This window comes from Labeo rohita, chromosome 9 (assembly GCF_022985175.1).
Source record: "Labeo rohita strain BAU-BD-2019 chromosome 9, IGBB_LRoh.1.0, whole genome shotgun sequence".
NCBI classification, from domain to species: Eukaryota; Metazoa; Chordata; class Actinopteri; order Cypriniformes; family Cyprinidae; genus Labeo; species Labeo rohita.
Window position 1 is genome coordinate 19,186,853 of NC_066877.1, and position 21,008 is coordinate 19,207,860.

Genomic DNA, 21,008 nt, shown 5'->3' on the forward strand with positions numbered 1-21,008 from the left:
AACACTTACTCATCATCTCCACAGTAGTGATGCGCATGTATGCATGTTTCACGGTTCATTGAAATTGGCTTTTTCAAACAGATTACATAATCTGAGAATATTTGTTTTCTGTTTGAAAGTAGACATTTCAATTTCTATAGATAGATATTTTCATATCTGTAAGGCAAGTATACACAGAGTTTCAAAGTTTCGCACTCAAGTTTACAGAGACCGAGATGGCAGAAAGTGCATCCTGTTTGCTCTTTACAGATTCGAAAGATGCATTACTTTTATCTGTATGACCAAAAATGACTGAGTATTTTAAGAGCAAGTGATTGCAGCGGTGCCTCCATGTGTCATGCAGTGAGCGTGCAACTATTCAGCTTCCACACTCTGCACACATTTTTCTAGGTTAAGATTAGATTGAGCTGCCATGTAAAGTTGCTACTACATACATCTTTCAGATGAAAAGCCATATTTGAGGTTGATCAATGATAGGTAAGTATTTGGATGTCCTGCCCGATGTACTATATTACCACATAGACCAGCTGTTAACGATCTGTGACTAATAAAATTTTGGACAACCAAGCCTCTTCTCGTCGACCTAAAAATCACAGCTTGTTTCAATTCAGATATACAAAAATGTGATGCACATTCAAGTCTTTGACCTTCAACGGCTTTTGTTGGTGATTCTGCGTTTTGTTCAGCTTTCCAATTTCAATGAACCGTGGCCACACAAAAAGTCATTTTGAGCCAATATACACAGAGCCATTGTCACAATGTGGTGATTTCTGTGACAAAAACCGTCTAGTAATGAGTCTTGGCTATTTGAAAGCACTCCACCAAAGGTTATGACAAGAGAGCGTCTCTCTCACTCGCTGTCAAAGTAATAATTCTTCTTTCTGGTCACAGAAAATGTCAGTCTGAGGCATTCAGATTCTACCATTTATTACACTTATTACATTCTTAAATAAAAATGCTCCACTGAACAGTTCTTGCATAGATATCTTACAATACCAATTTAAAAAAGAATTATGAAACAGACCAGTAACAAAAATAAATTTCATCTTCTTCCTTAATAAAGAACATTACCATACTAACATTATATCATACAAATAATAATATTTTAAACACTTTGTACAGCAAAAGAACCAATAAAGAAAAACACACAAGGAAAGAACAGAATAGAGAAAAAAAAAAAAATAACGGAGAGGAAGAGTGTGAAGATTACAGGACGTGAGGGGGTGGAGTGTTAGTGATGTGGCGAGGGAAAGAGAGGACAGTGAATATGAGGGTCCCTGCTCTAGCGAGAAACTACATGCTTCAGCCTACATATGGCAAAATGTCGTCCTACTTCCATACAGATAAATCAAGATGGCACATAACTGTTCTATTTTTTTCTTTCTTTTTTCAGATTTGTACCTGCTCTACCAACTGGCGGCTGTCTGCGATTTCCATGTTTGGATAAGAGAGGAAGAGAGCACCTGTGAAAGCATTGAGGTCTGTTGTTGGCCGGTTGCTCCCTGGTTAATGATGTCTAGGGACATTCATAGGTAAGTGATCGCTGACAGCTGGTAACACACAACTGCAGGATAAAGCTGAAGTGATAGCGTTTTCAGGAAGTGACCATGGTTCTGCAGGTGCAGGGTGGGATAAATGGGGGTGGGAGGTGAGGAACACAAAAAGCCAAAGGGAAAAACCTGGTGAAACCTTATGTACTGACATATCAAGTTTGGACAAACACAGATACAGACGCACTTCAAGATGCAGTATATCTCAAGACAAACGACTCTCATTTGCGTTTGCAGGGGAACCATGTGGATGAGCATTTGAATGTATATGCAGAAAAGCAGACTTTATTTTGATGCACTGTTGACCAAAAAGACAATTTATGCTGTGGCATGAACCTACAAGCTGACTAAGCTGAAGAATGAATGGTTCCCGTGTTCTTGTGATAAGTGCATCTTGAAATGCCACTAAATGTTATGTAGACAATCGACAGCAGTGTCATTTAAACAGACTAAGCTAGCGGTAACAATGAAGAGTGTTAGTTATGCAGTGAAATGTTGTTCCAATACGGACAATAAAAAACGAAAAAGTTGTCACCTCTGACCTTTTGTCATAAAATCCCCTTGTGATGTTTCAAGCATCTTTTCGTATAAAATTTAAGCTGCCAAAAGCCTCTTTGAAGCTAAAAAGCAAACGGCTTGGGAAGGGAGCTTCGCTGGAAGAGTGCCCAGATCTAGTACACTTAAAATTGTTCCCTTAGAATGTTTTCAAACATTCTTACTGTCATGTAAAACGCTCCGACACGGAATCATCTCCGTAGATAAAGTGGTCTTCTGTACAGCTAAGTCAGAATCGTGTTAGGAATTACGTGAGCGATCGCTTCAAAACCGATCGGCTAGATGTTGATTTCTAAAGACATGCGTGACCTGCACTGACTATAGAAGCGCTAGAACCGATGCGACTAATTCGCTGTCTGAACTTCACGGTAGGCTCTAAACTCATCCTCAACTTTGCATTCAAACCGTATTTTACAAGCTCACAAACTCGAGACCAAGTCAATGGTCACTTAGACGTTCAAGAACGAAGCTGGTGTAGGGCAAAAGAGATACTGTGAGAATAAAACTAAACACAAATTTCTTCTTTCTCTCTTTCAGCACCCAGCAGTTTATTTGCAAATGCGTAAATCTTTGGGCAAAGTATGCATCGGACGCCTGTGCGATTGCCTGGACCGTTGCTGTTGTTCTGAGAGCGCGAGATCGGGGGGTTTCAAATGGCACTTGATATGTGAGGGGATGTGTACGGATGAATCTGATTGGCCTATTCCATATTCATTTGGTAACGTCTGGAGCGTGTTGGCAAAAAGGAGATTTGTTTGTACGTTTGCATTTAACGTTGCTTTGCACTGTATTTAAACACAATATTTCTATGTGTATCTTCAGTCTTGATTCGAAAATTGGCTTCATGAAAGAAAATGATATGAAGCTTTTATTTAGCTCCCTGCATTCCTGCTGTTGTATTCCATATGGTGACTGAAGGAATAAGCAGTCAGGGAGAAAAACAGGAGAATAGAGCAGTGTGAAACAAATGTAGCTTTTCATCACTGCTAAAACGGAAATGTAACCCTTTCAAAGCTTTTAAGTTAATGTGACACATGTAGAATGCTGTACACTGTAAATAATTGCCCCATTTGTGGAATTGTGGGATGACACTGTAGCATTACATCCTTCTTGCTTGCTTTACAGAAACTCATACATACAGTCGTCTCATACACAAGCCGCTTTTTGCGGGAAAAAAGTGCCACGAACCACAACTGATTGTACATTAGTGAAGATGAACTAATTCACCTCCTGTTTCGTTCAAATTTTGGCATGACTTTGCATTTTGATGGAGAAAATGACACTGAATGAAATCTTAACATGAAGTTGTGGTTAAACGGAAGTGACAGCGTGTGTGAGTCTTGAGTGTGTGTACGTGTGATAGAAGAGCTGCCTTCAGCAGGCCTCAAACAAAAAGGCACCAACCCTTCACTCTTAGGCAGTGCTGCACTGAGAGTTTCGGTATCGATCGTAAAGCTCCAGAGGGATACTCTGGGATCGTTTAGTAGAGCCTGCGACGACTCCGAACACGCTACCGCTGAATCGTAATGGCTTTCAATCTCCCTTCCACCCTCGCAGCCGTTAAATCAATGCAGAAGAGGAGGGTCGGCAGGGAAACGCCCTGATTGCGACGCCACGGCAGGCTTCACGACCTTGGGAACGATGATATATATTTCGTCCCCGCGATTTAGAAGCTGATTGTTAACACAGAGCTAGACCTAGGCCCGGTTTAGCATAATTTACTCGAGTGTATCAACAAGCTCTCGATTTAACGCCTGACGTCTGGATGGAACGCAATCCTACAAAACAACAATTGCTAAAACCCTGCTGTGAAGATTTCGGTGCAAAACAAATAATGCTGAGAGGCAAGCTGTGCATGTGTGTGTGCGAGTGTGTGTATCTGTCTGAAAGAGGCTGCCATGCAGTGTTTCGTTTTAACGCTGTTCATTAACTTGGTAATTATTGTTCTACGTTTTTTTTTTCTTCTTTAGTTTTTCTCAGGAAAAAGCCAAGAGCAAAGAAACCATTCTGTCTGTATTGTGGTGTGTGTGTGAAGTTTTTGTTTTTTGTTTTTTTTTAATGCATTTTTTGTTTTCTGCTTTTTTCCCTCCAAGTTGTTTTTTTGTTTTTATGCTTTTTTTGTTTTGTTTTTGAGCTTTTTTTGACTGTATGAAAAAAAGCACAGAGAACATTGAAAAAATCAGTGCAGACAATGGATACGAAACAGGCAAAGTTTGTCTGGGCTGATGCCACCGAGTTCTTTTGGATCCTGATCCCAGCAGGTGCTCCAATCTGAGAGTCAAACGTCCTGCCAGCTGTCCCTCCCCCCCTCAATAACGTCTTCTCCATTGGCTTCCTCCGGTGCACCAAACTACTACGTTCTTACACGGGTGCCAGTATCAACACAAAGCAAAAGAACTTCTTCCAGTGTCAAGAGCGACACACAAGGTCCGTGCCGACGTGCTCTGGTTCGCTTTTCCCGGATCAAATCAGAGCAATGCAAAATGAAAAACAGAAGACTTCTGTCCTTTCATACCAAGCCAGCAATCCCGGTCTTTTTTGGGGGTTTTCTGTTCCCGTCTTATGCTTCAAACGTTTCGTTTCAGTGCCAGATAGCAGTCACTGAACCTTGTGCATACTGAGAAGGGCTCACAGTTCCCTCCCGTTGCCTGTATGTGCACATTTATGCTTGTGTTCACAAAGCCAGTTTTTACTTTTCAGAAGTTTAAGACATTTCAGCTCAGAAGGAAAACAAACCATCTTTTTTAACACTGTCTTTAAAAAAAAAAAACAAAGGCAAGAAAGTGTCGCTGCGCATCATTTCGGTCGCCCGCGAGGTGACGGGCGTGAAGAGCAGAGAAGAGTTCGCTCCTGAGCGAAGAGTACGAGAAGTCAGCACACATCCTGAGCGTTGCCGTATTTTTTCTTTTTTCGTTTTCCCTACTTCGGGGGTCCGGGCGTTTCGTTTGGCCGCTTGTTCCATTGGTCACTCCTCAGAACGTATTGGCAATGTTGTTTTCCGGTTTGGTTGTTTGCTGTATACGACATAGCTGCAGGTTGAGTATTGTGACGTGTCCTTAGAAAAAGAAAAAGGAAGTTCCAGAATGTACAATGAACATGATTCTCTAATAGAACCGTTATGTTACGTGATGAATGACATGTGCGTTTCTGTTTTATACATGTAGCGTTTAGTTTCCATTCCATGCTAATGGCTGATTTACTGTACACAAAGAAAATGACGGAATTGGAAAAAAAAAAAGGTGGTGTTTGGCAGTGTCTGACCTCCAAGCTAGCACTTGGTAAGGCATGGCTAATCGCTGATGAAAAGGCTTTTAGAGTTTTAGAATCCAACAACGTTTGCCCACGCTGCCTCGCATGTTCCTCCTGGTGACGTTTGTGGCCAGACCCCTCATGTGCACCCAAAGTCTGTTGTGAATGTTGCCGTCTGGGCGATGCACACCTGTTCTCCTCTTCGTTCTCACTCGTTTTCTCTCACTCTCTCTCTCCCGTCTCCCTCGGCCTTAGATATGTCGCTTCATGTGCAAAGCCAAGTGATCAGACCTGGAGAAACATCTGTAGAGAGAGAAAGAGAGAGAGTTAGCTTGGATTTACTTACGGAAACACAGTTATCATTGCACTAAAGAGGGACGCAGGCTGAGTTTCTTGGAAGACGTGTGGCGGCTTTACAGATGGAACAGAGAAAACAACATTTGGCGTTTGGGGGAAAAAAAAGAATTTTTAAGCATAGCCAGCTTTTTGCTCTAAAACTGGTGACAGATCGTTTCAAACGCATATCTTGCCAATGCAGTTAGCAGGCAAGTCTGTGCCGAGCCTTGCGAAAGAAATCATTTTTTGGGATGGCGACCACAAATCACGCGGAGCCTGTTTGAATTAGGGAATTATTTCGAGGCTGGAGGTGAAATGGTATTGTTTAAACTGTGCAGCCACATTAGTTATGTAGCACTTGAGTCATAGCGGTTGGTTTCTCGTGGTGGGCCGTAGGCTTTTTTGTGTCACCATCAATTAAGCTCACATGTAGCCGTTGCTGGTAGGAGCAATACATAAATGTGCTTAGAAAATACAGTGTTGTGATGCCTACGTTACATTTATACAACTATGAAGATTACAATATTACAGTTTTGAAAGTGAATCTTAACTAGAATGAATAAAAACTCAGAGCGTAGATAGTTGGAAAGGAGTGGAGAATTATAATTTTAATTTGCCTCTGGCTGTATCCATTATTAATTAGTCAAGAGCCACAGTGTTAACTCCTCTGTTGCTTTTTGGATGGGAAGCAGCCAAGATAGGAATTGGGGTGGAAGGAGGATGTTCATGTATAGGTAGACACGGTTGGTTTTCAAATGAGTCATAGTGATGATTTTCTATATTATATATCAGTTGATTGGTTTCTGGGTTTTCCCCAGTTGCTTTGCGGAGTTCTAAACTGAACGTTGAACAAATTTGCAATCATTTTCTCTGTATTTTCCCTCTTTATCCATATGGTTCTTCAAGGAAAATCCTTTGATCTTATTTGCAATGATCATGCATACTTGTATTCCCAGTGAAGGCTTAAGGTCTATGGAGAGCAAAAGCCTGGTTTTAGAAGTAACACTCCCATTCATTTTTTTCATATAGGAAATGTTTTTTAACAATTCCATTTAAAACTTTCAAGACAGATCTACCATGAGCTCTGAGGTTAAATAAATAAATAAATAAATAAATAAATAAAGATTAAAAAACCCTCATTTTATTTCATTGTTATTGTTCAGGTGAAAAAGCATAGTTCAGTATCCATAAATCCTGAAAAGACTCCCATTAAGTTCCCACAAAACCAGTCATAAGGGTCAAATTTTTAAAACATTTTAGCACAGCTGGACTGCAGTTTTGACCAGTCAGCATTTGGCAGTGGATTTGTTTTATGTGAATGACAGTTGTACACTTTCATGCAGGTACTTGCATTTTGAGCAGAGCCTGATGACATTGTATATTACATTCGGTTAAATTTTCGTTTGTGATTTGCATTGATCTTGGTGTGACTAGGCTTTTAGGTGTGTGTATGTGTGTGTGGAGGCAGGGCAGAGCGACTGGACAGATGGTCCTGTGACTCACTGTAAGTGGCTGCTACACCAGCTGGCACACCCTTAGATCTCATAACCCCTCCCCCCCACCTCTCACTCAACCCCTCTCAACACCCGACAGGGGGCTGTGCTTGATTAGGCAGGATTAATGATGCCCAATACACTGGTGTGTGTGTGACTGAGAGACAGTATGACTGTGTATGTTTTGGCTGACTGTATTTACTGTTAGACTGCCCATGACTGTTTCTCCTCATAACCCATTGTGATGGTAACAAACACACGTGTATTCAGTAATTACACCTTGAAGAGAGAAACACTACTCATGCTATTCCAGACCTGTATGTCTTTCCTTTCATCTTAAGAACGTTTAAACCTTTTTTAAATGCATTTTCTTTATGAAAGTTACCTATTTGGAAAGTTACCTTTGTTATTATTATTTTAGTATTATTTAAAGACAATTATAGTATTCATTAACATTTTCAGCTGACTTTTATTTTTATATTTTCATATTTAGCTTTCATTTATCTTTCTTTTAGTTTAAGTAATTTTAGTACATCAACTTAGTTGTACAGGTTTGTATAGACGTTTCTGCCACTAAATAAAAAATGTAAAAAAAAAATTTAAAAAAAGTTATTGCGACTTATGTCAAGTCTGACTTTTATTTTCCTCAGAATTGCACGATACAAACTTGCAATTCTGGCTTTCTTAGAATTGCGTTATATGAACTCTCAATCTCACAATTTTGACTTTTTACTTGAAAATTTGAGTTTGTGTCTCGCAGTTCTGACTTTCTTCTTAGAATTGTGATACAGAGACTCGTAACTGTGAGTTATAAAGTCCAGTTTTGAGGGGAAAAAAGACTCAGAATTGCAAGTTTATATCTTAGAATTTTGACTATATGTCGTAATTTGGAATTTATAACACGCAAATCTGACAAAAAGTCATAATTGCGACATATAAACTTGCAGTTCTGTGAAAAAGTCACAATTGCGAGACATAAACATGCAATTGTGAGTTTATATTATGCAATTCTGACTTAGTTCCTCATAACTGTGAGTTTAAAGCTCACAATTTGCAGTTGTGAGTTTATATCACAGTTCTTTTTTTTTTTTTTTTAAATTCAGTGGCAGAAACAGGCTTCCATAGGTTTGCAACAATATAAGGCTGAGTGAATGATGACAGAGCATGTAATTTTGAGTGAACTGTCACTTTAAAGAGCATATGTGATTTAAGTTGAACTGAAATGTTGTGTATTCAACCCTGCAAGGGTTAATTCTTGAACTATCACTGTTATGGCCTTGAGCAAGACTTTTAACCTCAGGTTGCCCCAGAGGGACCATCTATGTCATTTAAGATGGTTGCAAATGTCTGGCACTATACCATAAATTGGGGAAGAAATGCCGCATTGTGTGTTGATCTATTCTATTCTATTCTATTCTATTCTATTCTATTCTATTCTATTTATGTCTGCAACTGCATTTGTTTTTATAAGACATGGATGTTTGTATCCAATTGAATAAAAACTGTATCTAGCTATTCAGCTCAATTGTAATGATACCATCATCTATTTCACATATTTAGGCTATTCAGATGGAAAACTGATTGGGAAGTTCAGCTCTGTTATAGGACTCACCCCGAACTGACTGAAGGCAGTGCCAAAGAAGAGGACGATTGCAAAATTGAAGTCCATAATGGGCCATTTTGCACATCCTTTCAATAGTGTGCACTCTGAATCACCTTTAGCCCCTGGCTTGTTCCTTCCAGATTCAACTGGGCATTCTTCCTGTCATCAGACTGTACTGTCATTCCTACACATTACTCTTGATTGTTGTCCCAGTGTAGAGCGATAATGCTGCACAAGGTCACTTTCACATCCCAGCAGCATCGCTGTTCACACTTTTTCCACTCTATACACACCCATAATGCAATGCACAACTAAAAATGGATGTGCTCCCTGAAGAGATTCAAGGTTTAGTATTAAAAGCGTGTAACAGGAGGGCTCGGTTTATAAATGCTTCCCAGGGAACGATAGGGTCTATGTGTGGGATTCTGCAGCGGAGCTAACTTGCTTAGGCTAGTCTCCAAATTCAGAAGATGCCCTTGTTTATACCTGACATGAGGGAGAAAGAATTGCCAGTGTAGATTTGCTTATCCAAGCCGGCTCCTCCTCCTTTTGTCATGCAATAGCTGCCAAACACTGAGTAATGAGTGTAGGGACACAGATTTCCCCATGCCTTCCCCCAGAGAGTTCACATGCACGGCTGCGCCCGAGGGAAAACGGCGCTGTTCAGGTGTCAGCAGCAGTCTGCAGAACAGAGGCCGTCCCAGGCGCGTCTCGTCCGCTGGGATCGGTGGAGCTTCATTGTGATGGAGCAGCAGAGAAATGTTCAATGGACAACTTTCAAAAGGCTGCGGCGAGGTTGGTTTGATGCCGACGGCGAGACAGGGAGCCGTGTCTAATTGTGCTTCCACCTGGAGCTGGCTCAGTGGGCACGCGGCCTCCACTGTGTAATTGCTGCCCGCATGCCAGGCCCGAGTGACAGCTTCCTAATACTGTCACCTGACAGGCTATCACTCTTTCTCCCCATGCTAATGCAAATCTCTCTTTTTCTCTGCTGTTCCTGTGTCTCTTCACCTTTTTATCACCAACACACACACTAACACATGTTCATCACGCTGCCGCTGCATCGAGTGTGTGTGCCCTAAAATATAGCCCTTAGGATTTAAACAGGGATCCCACAGTCTTGGAAAACCTAGAAATATGAAATATAAGGGAAATTTTAACTTGTGATTTCCTGACTTTTTTTTTTAGTTTTTTTTTTTTTTTCCCCTTCTGACATTTCCATACCTTTCTCTATGCTCGGCTGTTAAATATTTTGTTTGCAAGAAATTTGCTTTTTGAGAGTGCAGTTGTTAGGACTTGATCATGAACATTCATTGGTCAAAAGGCCAATTTACATACTAATATGCATTTAAAGCAAGTACGTTGTTGGTGAAAGTTACGTACTTAAAGTAGAAAGACTTGCCGTGTAATTTTTTTTTTATTTCTTTAGACAAGGTTAAATTTATCACTTATCTGCAATAACAAAAATATAGAGCCCTATGATTTCTGCAACGCGGAAAACGTAGAGGGAATCACCGAATCTAGTCATAAAAACAGATTTTACTGTACAACGCGGAATGCCATGGAATTTGCCAACTTTTAGATGAATAAATCAAAAGTAGGTCAGTACACTTAAATAAAAACGCGATATGGAGTGTCTGTGAATATTAAGCCGCAAAAAAAAAAAAAAAATTTAAATATGAAACTGCATGTTCTGCGTGTCTCGGTGTGAAGTAATCGTTTTGTTTACTACATACATACTGCTGTGTTTTCAGCCACTGCTGCCTCAATATGAGTACATAAAACATATAAACAATCTCTAGAACTGCTCTGAGAGTCAAATCATGCATATTTTACAGTTTCATTTGAGAAGAATCATCGTCTTTTCATACAAACAGAAAGTTTAAGGTCTTTACCGCAACCCGTTGAAATAAAAGTTAGGTTTAACTTGAGGAAAATGTGACATAAATATATTGCTTTATATAATGATAGTACTACTACTAATAATATAATTATTTTTACAAATTATTTTTAAGGAATATTTATCTGGAAAAATATTAACTAGAATGTATTTACCAGAAAAAATGTAAATACACAACATAGTATTTAAAAAAGATAAAATAAATAAAAAAAAAAAAAAAACTTTTTATAAAAGCAACTAGAGATTAAAATGGAATCCAGAAAATTTATGGAAAACATAATTTGGTAAAAATAAAACTAAAATTGAATTGGATGGATAAATAAATAAACATATTTCATATTTAAAAAAAAAAAAAAAAATTGTTTAGCTTTTAATAAATTGCTGTTAAACTGTATGTTTTAATGATTTCAATTTTTTTTATTTAACTATTAAAACTGAGTTTTTATTTAGAAAAATTAAACTGGAAAAAAAAAAGAAAAAAACGAATTAAAAAAAATAATAATGTAATTTGGAAACAAAATAAAAATAATTGTTGGCTTGTTGTATTGACCAGAATTTGAATATCAGTGCATTACTAATAGTATGCAATTGTGATTAGTTACTCTACATAAAGTCCTACAAAAAACGCTTACTGTGTGCTGATGTTTCAGTATTCAGTCAAAAAATAAAAAAAGCCCTCATCAGATATGCTGTGTCTTTCCTCTAGAGCCCTACGTGCATCCATTTCATCCTGTGCCTCTCCCCAGCTCTTTTATATTACTGTTATATAACTCTCTTACCTTGGAATGCACACCCATGCCTTTAACTTCACTTTCTCCCTGCACTCAAGCCACAGTGTGGGCATACGCTGTACCGATGGGAGGACGGAGGAAAGTGGAACAGAATGTGAGAATGAGATATTCGCAGTAATTCGGTAATGGGTATCACAGGACCAGACTGTGAATGAGTTATTCAGCAGGGAACTGGGCCTGCACTAACTTCCAATGAGCCCGATGCAGTACCGCTATGTGCGTGCCATCAGAGAGAATTTGAGAAAACAAGAGCGAAGGGAGGGGGCCATGGGTTCTTTTTAAGGGAGAGAGTTTAGTCTTGTGGTCTCATAACTTGAGGAATTTGTTTATGGGCGCTTGAGGATTGTGGACTAGTGTATTTGAATGTGTGTTTGGGGGGTGGTTATGTGCATACATTGATTAGCTTTGCAGCTTTTGCAGCGTGTCTCTTACCTGTCGCAGTGGTTGCACTTGAAAGGTTTGGCACCAGTGTGTTTGCGGTAGTGCCTCGTCAGTTCGTCGCTTCGTGCGAAACGCCATTCACAGCCTTCCCAGGAGCATTTGTAAGGCTTCTCACCTGCATGCACAAACACACATCATTTAATCCCTGCTTCACCATTCACACACACCTGTACACAGATGGCGCACCTCTGGAGCGAGGCAGCCGCTGTGCCACTGCGAGCACCGTCAGCAGTTCCATTATCTACATCATTCATTACTGTTTCTCTCAATCACACATCCAAGCCAGCCAATCAGATCGCTCGCTTTCTCTCCCCAGTCGACCAATCGCGTCTCTGTAGCCTGAACCTCCTGCGTTCTCAGTCGTCAGCAGCTATGCGGAGGTGATCGTTTTCAGACACAGAAATTGATTCGATCAAGGGTCATTTTCCATCTTTTCTTAAATCGAAGAGAGGCTGCCTAAATGTGCTCAGTCACCATAACAGAACGAATTCATAACCCAAAGTCAAGTATCCAAAATGAAGCCATTTGTGCTAAATGTTCTCCACCCTCCCACTGAGCTCTGAAATTCAAATGAAGTTAAACAGATGGGAAAGGAGATACCAATTGTTCCACATGCTGTACTTTTATGCCTCAGATTTAAAATATGGCCTTGAGTGAAGAAGGAAGGGGGGTTTCGGCACCCGAGGAGAGGGTCCCGGCACAGTTGCGGTGCTCCTGGGGAACAGAACGGGCTTCAGCCTGGGGCCTGGGTGGGAATGGGGAGGGTGTCGATGGCACCGATTCAGATCTGGAGGTGGTAATGATAATTGGGGTCTTAATGACGCTTAATGGGAAACAATGCCATATTCACAGCACAAGAGCTGCCAGCTTCTCCAGCAAACAATGTGTGTACCAATCTTCCTAACTAGAGTAGAGCTCAATTAAAGTTGAAGTTGCCCGATTGGAAATAGCTGTGTTCACTAAATTGATGCTGGCCACGTTTCTAAACTAGGATGACCACCAAGTTGGTAATTTATTTGTTAAATAAAAACATGATATATAAAAGAAAAGGAACGTGTGGCCAAGTATGCTGTCCCATACTCAGAATTTGTGCTCTGCATTTCACCCATTCAAGCGCAAACACAGAGCAGTAAATAAACCATGAACACACACCTGGCGCAGTGGGCAGCCATTTTTGCTGTGACGCCCAGGGAGCAGTTGGGGGTTCAGTGCCTTGCTCAAGTGGTATTGAGGGTAGAAGAGAGCGCTGTACATTCACTCCCTCTATTTACAATCCTTCCCAGGACCGAGATTCGAACTCGCAGCCTTTGAGTGACAACTCTGACTCTCAAACCATTAGGCCGCGACTGACCCTTGTATTAGCGCCTTGTATTTAAAAAACGCTACTTGCGTAAAATCGCGTTTTGAGAGCGCAAAAAATGTAAGTCGCATTTTATTTTTACATTCAGAAATAATGTAAGCTAAAATGCCAGACAAGCAAAATGTTTGATTGGTTGACAGCAAATTTCAAATATTAAATGGAACAATAAAGTTATTAACTGGTTAACAGCCATTTCAAATTTTCGATTCTGTTCGGAATTATAAAATTTTACTTCATGTCTGTTTTTGTTCCTGTCAAAATTCTGTTAGTTTCCGGTTTTCGTTTTCATTCTTTGAACCGGTTCAGATCCCTGGTAAACACTGCAGGTCACTAATTGGTCAGAGAGAATCATCACTACCAATGTCATTGGTTTTGCGACACAAGACACCAAACCCTCTAGATTTACATAGTCAACAACAGCCACTGCAGTATCATATCGCACAGCTTTTTTAAACAACCATTGCATGCAACTTGAAAAAAGAAATGGCTGTATTGTGATCAGTAGACAAGGTGGCGACACAACTATAATGATCAGTCTACAATCCCACCTGCTTTAAAATGATACTAAACTGCAGTGGAACAGCCAACGAGAAGCCAAGCCGAGCCGAGAAGCGCCATAGTGGTTCCCATGGCATTTCCATGGTGTTTGTAGTTGGGACGCTAGATGGATGTATGGATATACAGACAGATGGTTGCACAGATGTATAGATGGGTATATTTTGATCATTGATTATTAATCAATGATCTTAATCAATCTTACTAGAAAGACCAGTCTAAATCAGTCTGGACCAGTGTAGAAATTCATGCTGTTCTGTGCCAAACTTTCAGTAAGGATGTGCCTGGACCTCCACAGATACTGACGGAGAAAATCATAGCGAGGAATGGAAATGATTACAGGCTGTTATTTTCCTTTTCCTTTTCCTTTTCCTTTTTTGTAAGGAAAATATGATCCAATAACATGTGGGAAAGTGGAAGGTATTCGCTTTCGCAATATTTCATATCCCAAAAATGTATGCAGTTGATATGAGCGTACATATTGCTGTAATGAAATCAAAGACTGTTCATCTATTTATCCCGTCTCGTTTTTAGCTTTATGATGCAAGATGAGGTAAAGGATGACATAACGTCGGGTTTACCGCTAGATCGCTCGGTCGGTCCTGGAAGTCTCTCTCTGATGCAACACAAAGTAAAGAATGACACGGCAGCGGCGGCGGCGAGGAAAACGACTCAGAGTAAGATGTCTGACCAGTTGTTCTTTCCATCCCCCATAGATGTATTTCTCGACTTTCGATGACAGAGAAGAGGATTTTTAAATATAATACAATGTACTTGGCCTTTTTTCCACTAGTTCACCTCTGGGAATACTGCAAACAAGCAACGGGCCTTCTTTGACATCTCTCATCTTTCTCTGCCAGGCAAGACGCGCACAGACAAACAGCAGGTCAAAGTGCCTTGAGGTTTATTTTATTATGTTTGCCTGTCCTTGAGCTCCTTCAATTTATAAAATCAGTCAGAGAAAATATCGCCACGTCTGCTCTCGTGTCTGTGACTGCTACAAGTGCGCAGGAAGAGCATCTCGGTGTCATTTGGAGAGCGGCGGGGCCGCAGGTGTGAGACGGCAAACGTTTCGCACTACACTCTCAATAATTGGCCAAAGACCCCCTCGCGCTCGCTCCCTCCTTATGCCGTAGCCCCCTTCCCTCCCCCTCTTTATTTCCTTCCCTCTCTTGCTGTCTGACAGCAGCGAGGCAGGCTTGGACCTGCAACCACGGCAACCATAACACAGGCCAATTATAACTTGGAGAGTCATGGATGCATGATGGAGTCGCCTAGCAACCAGCCGAGAGAGGTAGAGAGAGTGTTAAAAGGAGAGAAGAGAGAGAGAACGAGCCATGCAGTCCGTATGCAACCTATGGACACTCTGCAATACCAACCAATTATTGCTTGCTTTAGATATGCATGATGTAGTTGCCTGGCAACCCCAACTGTACCCGAAGAGGGTAGGGGAAAGGTGGGATTGATTTGGCATATTGGAGATCCAATTGGTATCTACAGCTGCAAATAATCAAGCTATTACAGTCTTTTGATATAGTCTCCTAGCAACAAACCCCCTCCAAAACAGCAAGCTCCTTCCCTCGCGCCAGCGTCCTAGGTGTGTACGGTGCGGTTAATTACATTTCCTCAGGACAGAGTGGCGGTAAGCTATTATTGTCTTCGAAGTTTAGATTTCAGAGGTAGTGGCCAATTATCATCCATTTATTTCGTCTTCTCCAGTGGCTCATGTTGCATTTCGAAATGAGCTCTCTAATTCTAACCTACTTTTACCCTCCAAATCCCATTCAGGGATGTGCTATTAACTTCAGCAAACATTGTTGACAAGGCAAAGCAGGACTATGCTATTAGCACTAGGCTCCTCGGCAGCTCTACACATTTATGAGCATAAATGATTGAGTGCGAATGTGGAAAAATTATTTGAGTGACTTCTGACACCTTATCAAATGTATCTATATATTAAAACAATCAGAACAAAAACTCCCTGATGCATTTAAACGTACATGCTTTAGTGTGCTTTTCAGTTGTCAGAGAACGCGTGGTTGTATTTCATTCAGCATTCTTTGGCGTGTACTTTTTTTTTTTTTTAAAGACGGCATCAAGTTAAAAATAGTTCTTACGTGTCAAGATTTCAGCATTCTGCTCCATCAATTTCTTACTGTCTAGATGTTTTGGAACAAAATTTAAAGTGAAATTTTAGGTGAGTGAAATCATTTTGACATGCAGTGTTTTCTATGGTAAACTTTTGGGAGTGTCCAGTCAAATCAAGTCATAAAAGCTTTGTTAGATATGTTATTTCACCATCTGATTAATGTGTGGTTAACAACATCTGTCTCCAACATAATGTAACATTACATAACATAATTAATATTCATGAGCAAAGCTTTCAGCTTAGTAGGATTTGTTAACTGCAGTGTATAGATACTGGCAATAAAATAAGAGGTGGTTTATGTCATTCCAAACCTGTAAGACCTTCATTCATCTTCAAAACTTAAATTAAGATATTTCTGATGAAATCCGAGAACTTTCTGACCCTCCATAGAGAGCAATGCAACTACCACGTTCAAGGACCAGAAAGGACATTGTTAAAATAGTCCACGTGACATCAGTGGTTCAACCTTAATTTTATGAAGCTATGAGAATACTTATTGTGCACAAAGAAAAAAATAATGTCTTTATAATGACACATGTGTCGTGTTACCCTTGTGAACGCACGTTGAAGACAGACTCGGAATAGAAGAAATTGCTGAATAAAGTCGTTATTTTCGTTTTCATAAAATTACAGTTGAATCACTTATGTCACATGGACTATTTAACAATGTGCTTACTACAGTCTTAACAATAAAGGTGCTTTAAAAGGTTCTTCACAGTGATGCCATACAAGAACCATTTTTGGTTCCGCAAAGAACCATTTAGTCGAAGGTTCTATAAAGAACCATCTTTTGTGAAACAGAAAGGTTCTTCAAATGTTAATGGTTCCTTTATGGAACCATTTAGACCTTTCTGTGCCTTGAATGTGGTAGTTGCATTGCTGTCTATGCAGGGTCAGAAAGCTCTCGGATTTCAAAAATATCTTTTTTTTTTTTTTTTTTTTTTTTTACTTTTTTTTTAAGATTTAATTTGGGGCTTTTTGCCTTTATTATGATAGGACAGATCATACAGGACAGGAAGCGAAGTGGGAGAGAGAGAAGGGTGCGGGATCGGGAAAGGTCCTCGAGCCAGGATTCGAACTCTGGATGCCCGTAGCGCATCCATGTCGGTGCACTTCCCACAAGGCTATCAAAAATATCTTAATTTGTTTTCTGAAAAAAAGTCTCACGGGTTTAAAAAAAACATGAGGGTGAGTAATTAATGACAGAATTTTCATTTTTGGGTGAACTAACACTTTATGGGTATCAGTCATGTCTGCTTTTGTAAAGTCCCACCTCTCAAGTTAGCTAAAAATATTTAATTTAGAAATAAGTTGTATTATTTATGTCTTACTTCTATAGAATTCAAAACCATTCTAAATCACTTATCAGTGTCTCGAGTGCTCCTAAACAAAAATATTAATGTAGGGTCCTGCAGCATGTAGGCTTTGCTTGAATCCTGTTTTCATTTTAATCTCCGTGTTGGTAATCTACGGGAATGATAACCGAAAAAAAACAGGATTAAACCAATTAAAAGAATAAATCTGTAATGTAGTAAACACACAATGTGGTGAGCCAGCAAGCCAAAATGTTTTTTCAGGGTTTTATTTTCCCCTTTTTTCCTGCTATTGCTTATTTCCCCCCCATCTTCAAAAGCGAAAACGGCATCTATACGCTAGAATCAGCCCAAAAGCGATTAGCATCACCAGCGCTCACAGAAACCTGCCGAGTCAACAGCTGGCCACAGGGGCCAGATACGCTGCATTGAGGCCACTGTCACAGTAGGTTTCGGGGCCACGGCAGAGTGCAACACGCTCTCAGGTTCAGCGAGAGGGCAAAAACGACGGCACCGGAGCGTGCGAGCCCGAATTAGCTGGGAAACGAGATTTAGCTCAGTCGGTCTATCAATCATCTTGCAATTACTGACTGCACTGGCAGTTTTGAATGGTGTGGCTGGGTTCATTTTAGTCTGAGATTAAGGTGCGGGAGAGAGAAAACCAGCTATCTTGCTGTGGGGTTGTGCTGCAAAAATCGAGTTAGCTTCACAAGATCTCTTGTGACCCTTCTGTGGTATCAGAAGCTTGGCAAAGGAGATTTTCCAAACTCTGAAACTTCATCTCATTACATGCAGAGTTAGACTCTTCCAGGAATGCTAAAAATGTGGAAAGCATGTCATTGGTGCAGTTAATCACCTGTATGTGTCCTCTGGTGTGCCTTTAGGTGGGAACTTTTTGTGTAAACCTTCCTACAGCCGTTAAACTGGCAACGATGGACCCTCTTTTTGTTCTCTGGAATATCCCCTCCGCCTACCGTTCCCAGTCCTCCCTCTCCGTCGCTCTGTGTGCCGCGGTTTGGTGGCGAAGGTAGCGAATGTGTCGCCACCAGCTTTGCCGCCCCAAGACCGACTTTCTTGGCCACCAATTTCAGCGTGAGCGTGCCATCGGCTGTGGCGGTAAGAGTCTGCGTAGGCTTGACGAGATGGCGTCCCAACTCCGGGGAGGACGGTGGCGTGAGGGACGTGACTGCGTTTAGCTGGGCGGGATTAACCCCGCCGCTGGCTTCCTTCAGCCCTGCCTCGGTGTTCTTGGTGTTGGCTGGGGCATGGAGGTTTTTGGGAAGGGATACAAGCAGAGGTGGCGGGCTGGGCTCGTCGGATAAACTGGGGAGCAGTGGATCCATCAGGTCCTCGTCGCTGTCTCCCTTCATAAAGGCTGGCGTAAGGATGCAGTCGAGCTCCTCGTCGAAGATTTCCGAAAGCCTTTTGGGCTCCGTCTGTAGGTACCTCTCCAGTTCCAGACATGTCTGCAGGAGAAACAGAAAAGCGTAAACATTAGACAGTAAGCCTCAGAATATTCTTCAAGTTGGGATTGGTTCAGTTGGTCACACTGGTGTAGGTGTAAACGACTAAATCTTCTACATAGAGACTTCTGGACAGAAAATTTGCGCAGCTGTGCAGCTGGGGGGCAAGATTTTCTGGGAGAGAAACTGAACATCCGTAGAAATTATTTCACCTGCTGCGGTTGAGGGAACAGTATTTATCCATGTAGCATAGCGCATTTCGTACGGTGCTTATTGAGCGGGAAATGACAGTCTTATTACTTAAGATACCTTTCCCCTCACTCCCGTTTTTCCTCTGATGAATACTTTGGCAGACAGAGGGAGGACGGAAGAGAAAGACAGCGCTATCATGGCTCACTGACTGCTCACTCAGCAGTTTCTTTTTCAGTGGTTTAACATTATTGTTCCCCAGTCACAGTGGCCAGTTTGGATATTAGAGTTCTGTTCACTGTGTTGCGGTAAAAGCACTTTGGCAGTCAAATCGCAGTAGAGTAAACCTTCCAACTCTTTACTTCATGTCAGCTGTAAATTACAGCAGCTGTACATGCCCTATCTTAACTTATTCTGTCATCTCTTTTACCTCAGACCTAAATAAATCATCCAAAATAAAGTTTTTGCCTAGCATCTGTTGTCTGCTGATAAGCAGCACTTTTTAGTCTATGAACTGAAATGAAATATGCATACGTATGGGGTTTTCGAACCGGGGTCTGGGGGCCACTAGGGGGTCTGACAAAATATATTTTTAATGCAGCATAAATACATTTTTATACATGAACAGAATTCAGTTTAGGGAATCCCTCTCAATAGGATTGTATTTGAGGTCCTTGGCTTCAAAAGTTTGAAAACCTAGGCTTTCTTAGAGGTTGCTGTTTTAAAGATATAACATCAAAAGGAGAACTCCACTTCCAGAACTAAAATTTACAGATAATTTACTCACCCCCTTGCCATCCAAAATGTTCATGTCTTTCTTTCTTCAGTCGATAAGAATTTGTTTCTTGAGCGAAACATTTCAGAATTTTTCTCCATATAGTGGACTTTAATGGTGCCCTGAAGTTTGAACTTCCAAAAAGGAGTTTAAATGCAGCTTCAAATGGTTCTAAATGATCCCAGCCGCAGAAGAAAGGTCTTATCTAGCAAAACGATCGGTCATTTTCGAAACAAATTGACAATTTATATACTTTTCAACCTTAAACGCTTTTCTCGTCTATATCTGCGTGAACTGTTTTTTGAGGTTCAATACGGTCAATAAAGTTAGGGTGTGTCGAAAAACTTTCTTCTAGTTTTCTTTCCCAACTTCGAAATCGTCCTACATCGCTGCAGAAGTACCGACCCAGTGTTTACAAAGTGAACATGCAGAGAAGAGTAAAACAGTGATGTAGGATGATTTTGACGTTGAAGAATAAAACAAGACAGGTTTTTTTCTGACATACCTTAACTGTATTGAACTGTATTGAAAGTAAATGAATTGTCAATTTGTTTAAAAAAATGGCAGATTGTTTTGCTAGATAAGACCGTTCTTCCTCAGCTGGGATCGTTTAGAACCATTAAAAGCTGCATTTAAACTGCATTTTGGAAGTTCATACTTGGGGGCACCATTGAAGTCCACTATATGAAGAAAAATTTAGGGAATCTTCGACTGAAGAACATCTTGGATGACAAGGGGGTGAGTAAATTATCTGTACATTTTTGTTCTGGAAGTGGACTTCTCCTTTACTACAGAAAACTGTTAGAAACAGTGTGAGATGAATTCTAATGCAGTTCAATCCCAGCTTCTGCTGCAGCGAAATATTGACCATTTAATTAACCTGAAGCTAAGCGGTTCCTGTGCACTTTTTCTGACCTCACTGGTGACATCAAAAGAACAGCACTAATTCTATAGCTACAGTTTGACTCATGTTATGCAATACAGCAGAGCCTTCAACAAAGACTAAAATAACTGAAATGCAGTCCACTGCAGCAGCTACAATTTACCACTGCAAGCTCTCCCTGTGAGCTCTGCGTTCATTTATGATTCTGAGCACTACCTGGAAAGTGCATGAATTATCCATACGCTGAAGCTTTTTTAGCCGTGTTTTAGAGAGCAGGAATTTTAGCAACCGAGAGAGATCAAGCACCTCTGGAATTATTCCATTCTTGTGCATTTTGTAGGCCTTATTACTTTAATAGATGCTCTGAGGACGTATCCAACCTGCATTGATAAGCACAGAATAG

At 40.6% G+C, this 21,008-nt stretch overlaps 1 protein-coding gene across 1 annotated transcript in view; it reads right to left on the reverse strand.

Annotated features, from left to right (window-relative positions):
• Window positions 1-910: 910 nt before the first annotated feature.
• The window catches only part of klf7b (Kruppel-like factor 7b), a 53,094-nt gene continuing 32,996 nt past the window's right edge, over window positions 911-21,008 (reverse strand). The window contains exons 2-4 of the mRNA XM_051119014.1: window positions 18,152-18,761; window positions 11,910-12,033; window positions 911-5,657 (exon numbers count right to left, since the gene is read on the reverse strand). Coding sequence (XP_050974971.1) covers window positions 5,606-5,657; window positions 11,910-12,033; window positions 18,152-18,761 — 786 coding nt within the window. The 3' untranslated portion in view covers window positions 911-5,605. The remainder of the gene's footprint in view (window positions 5,658-11,909; window positions 12,034-18,151; window positions 18,762-21,008) is intronic.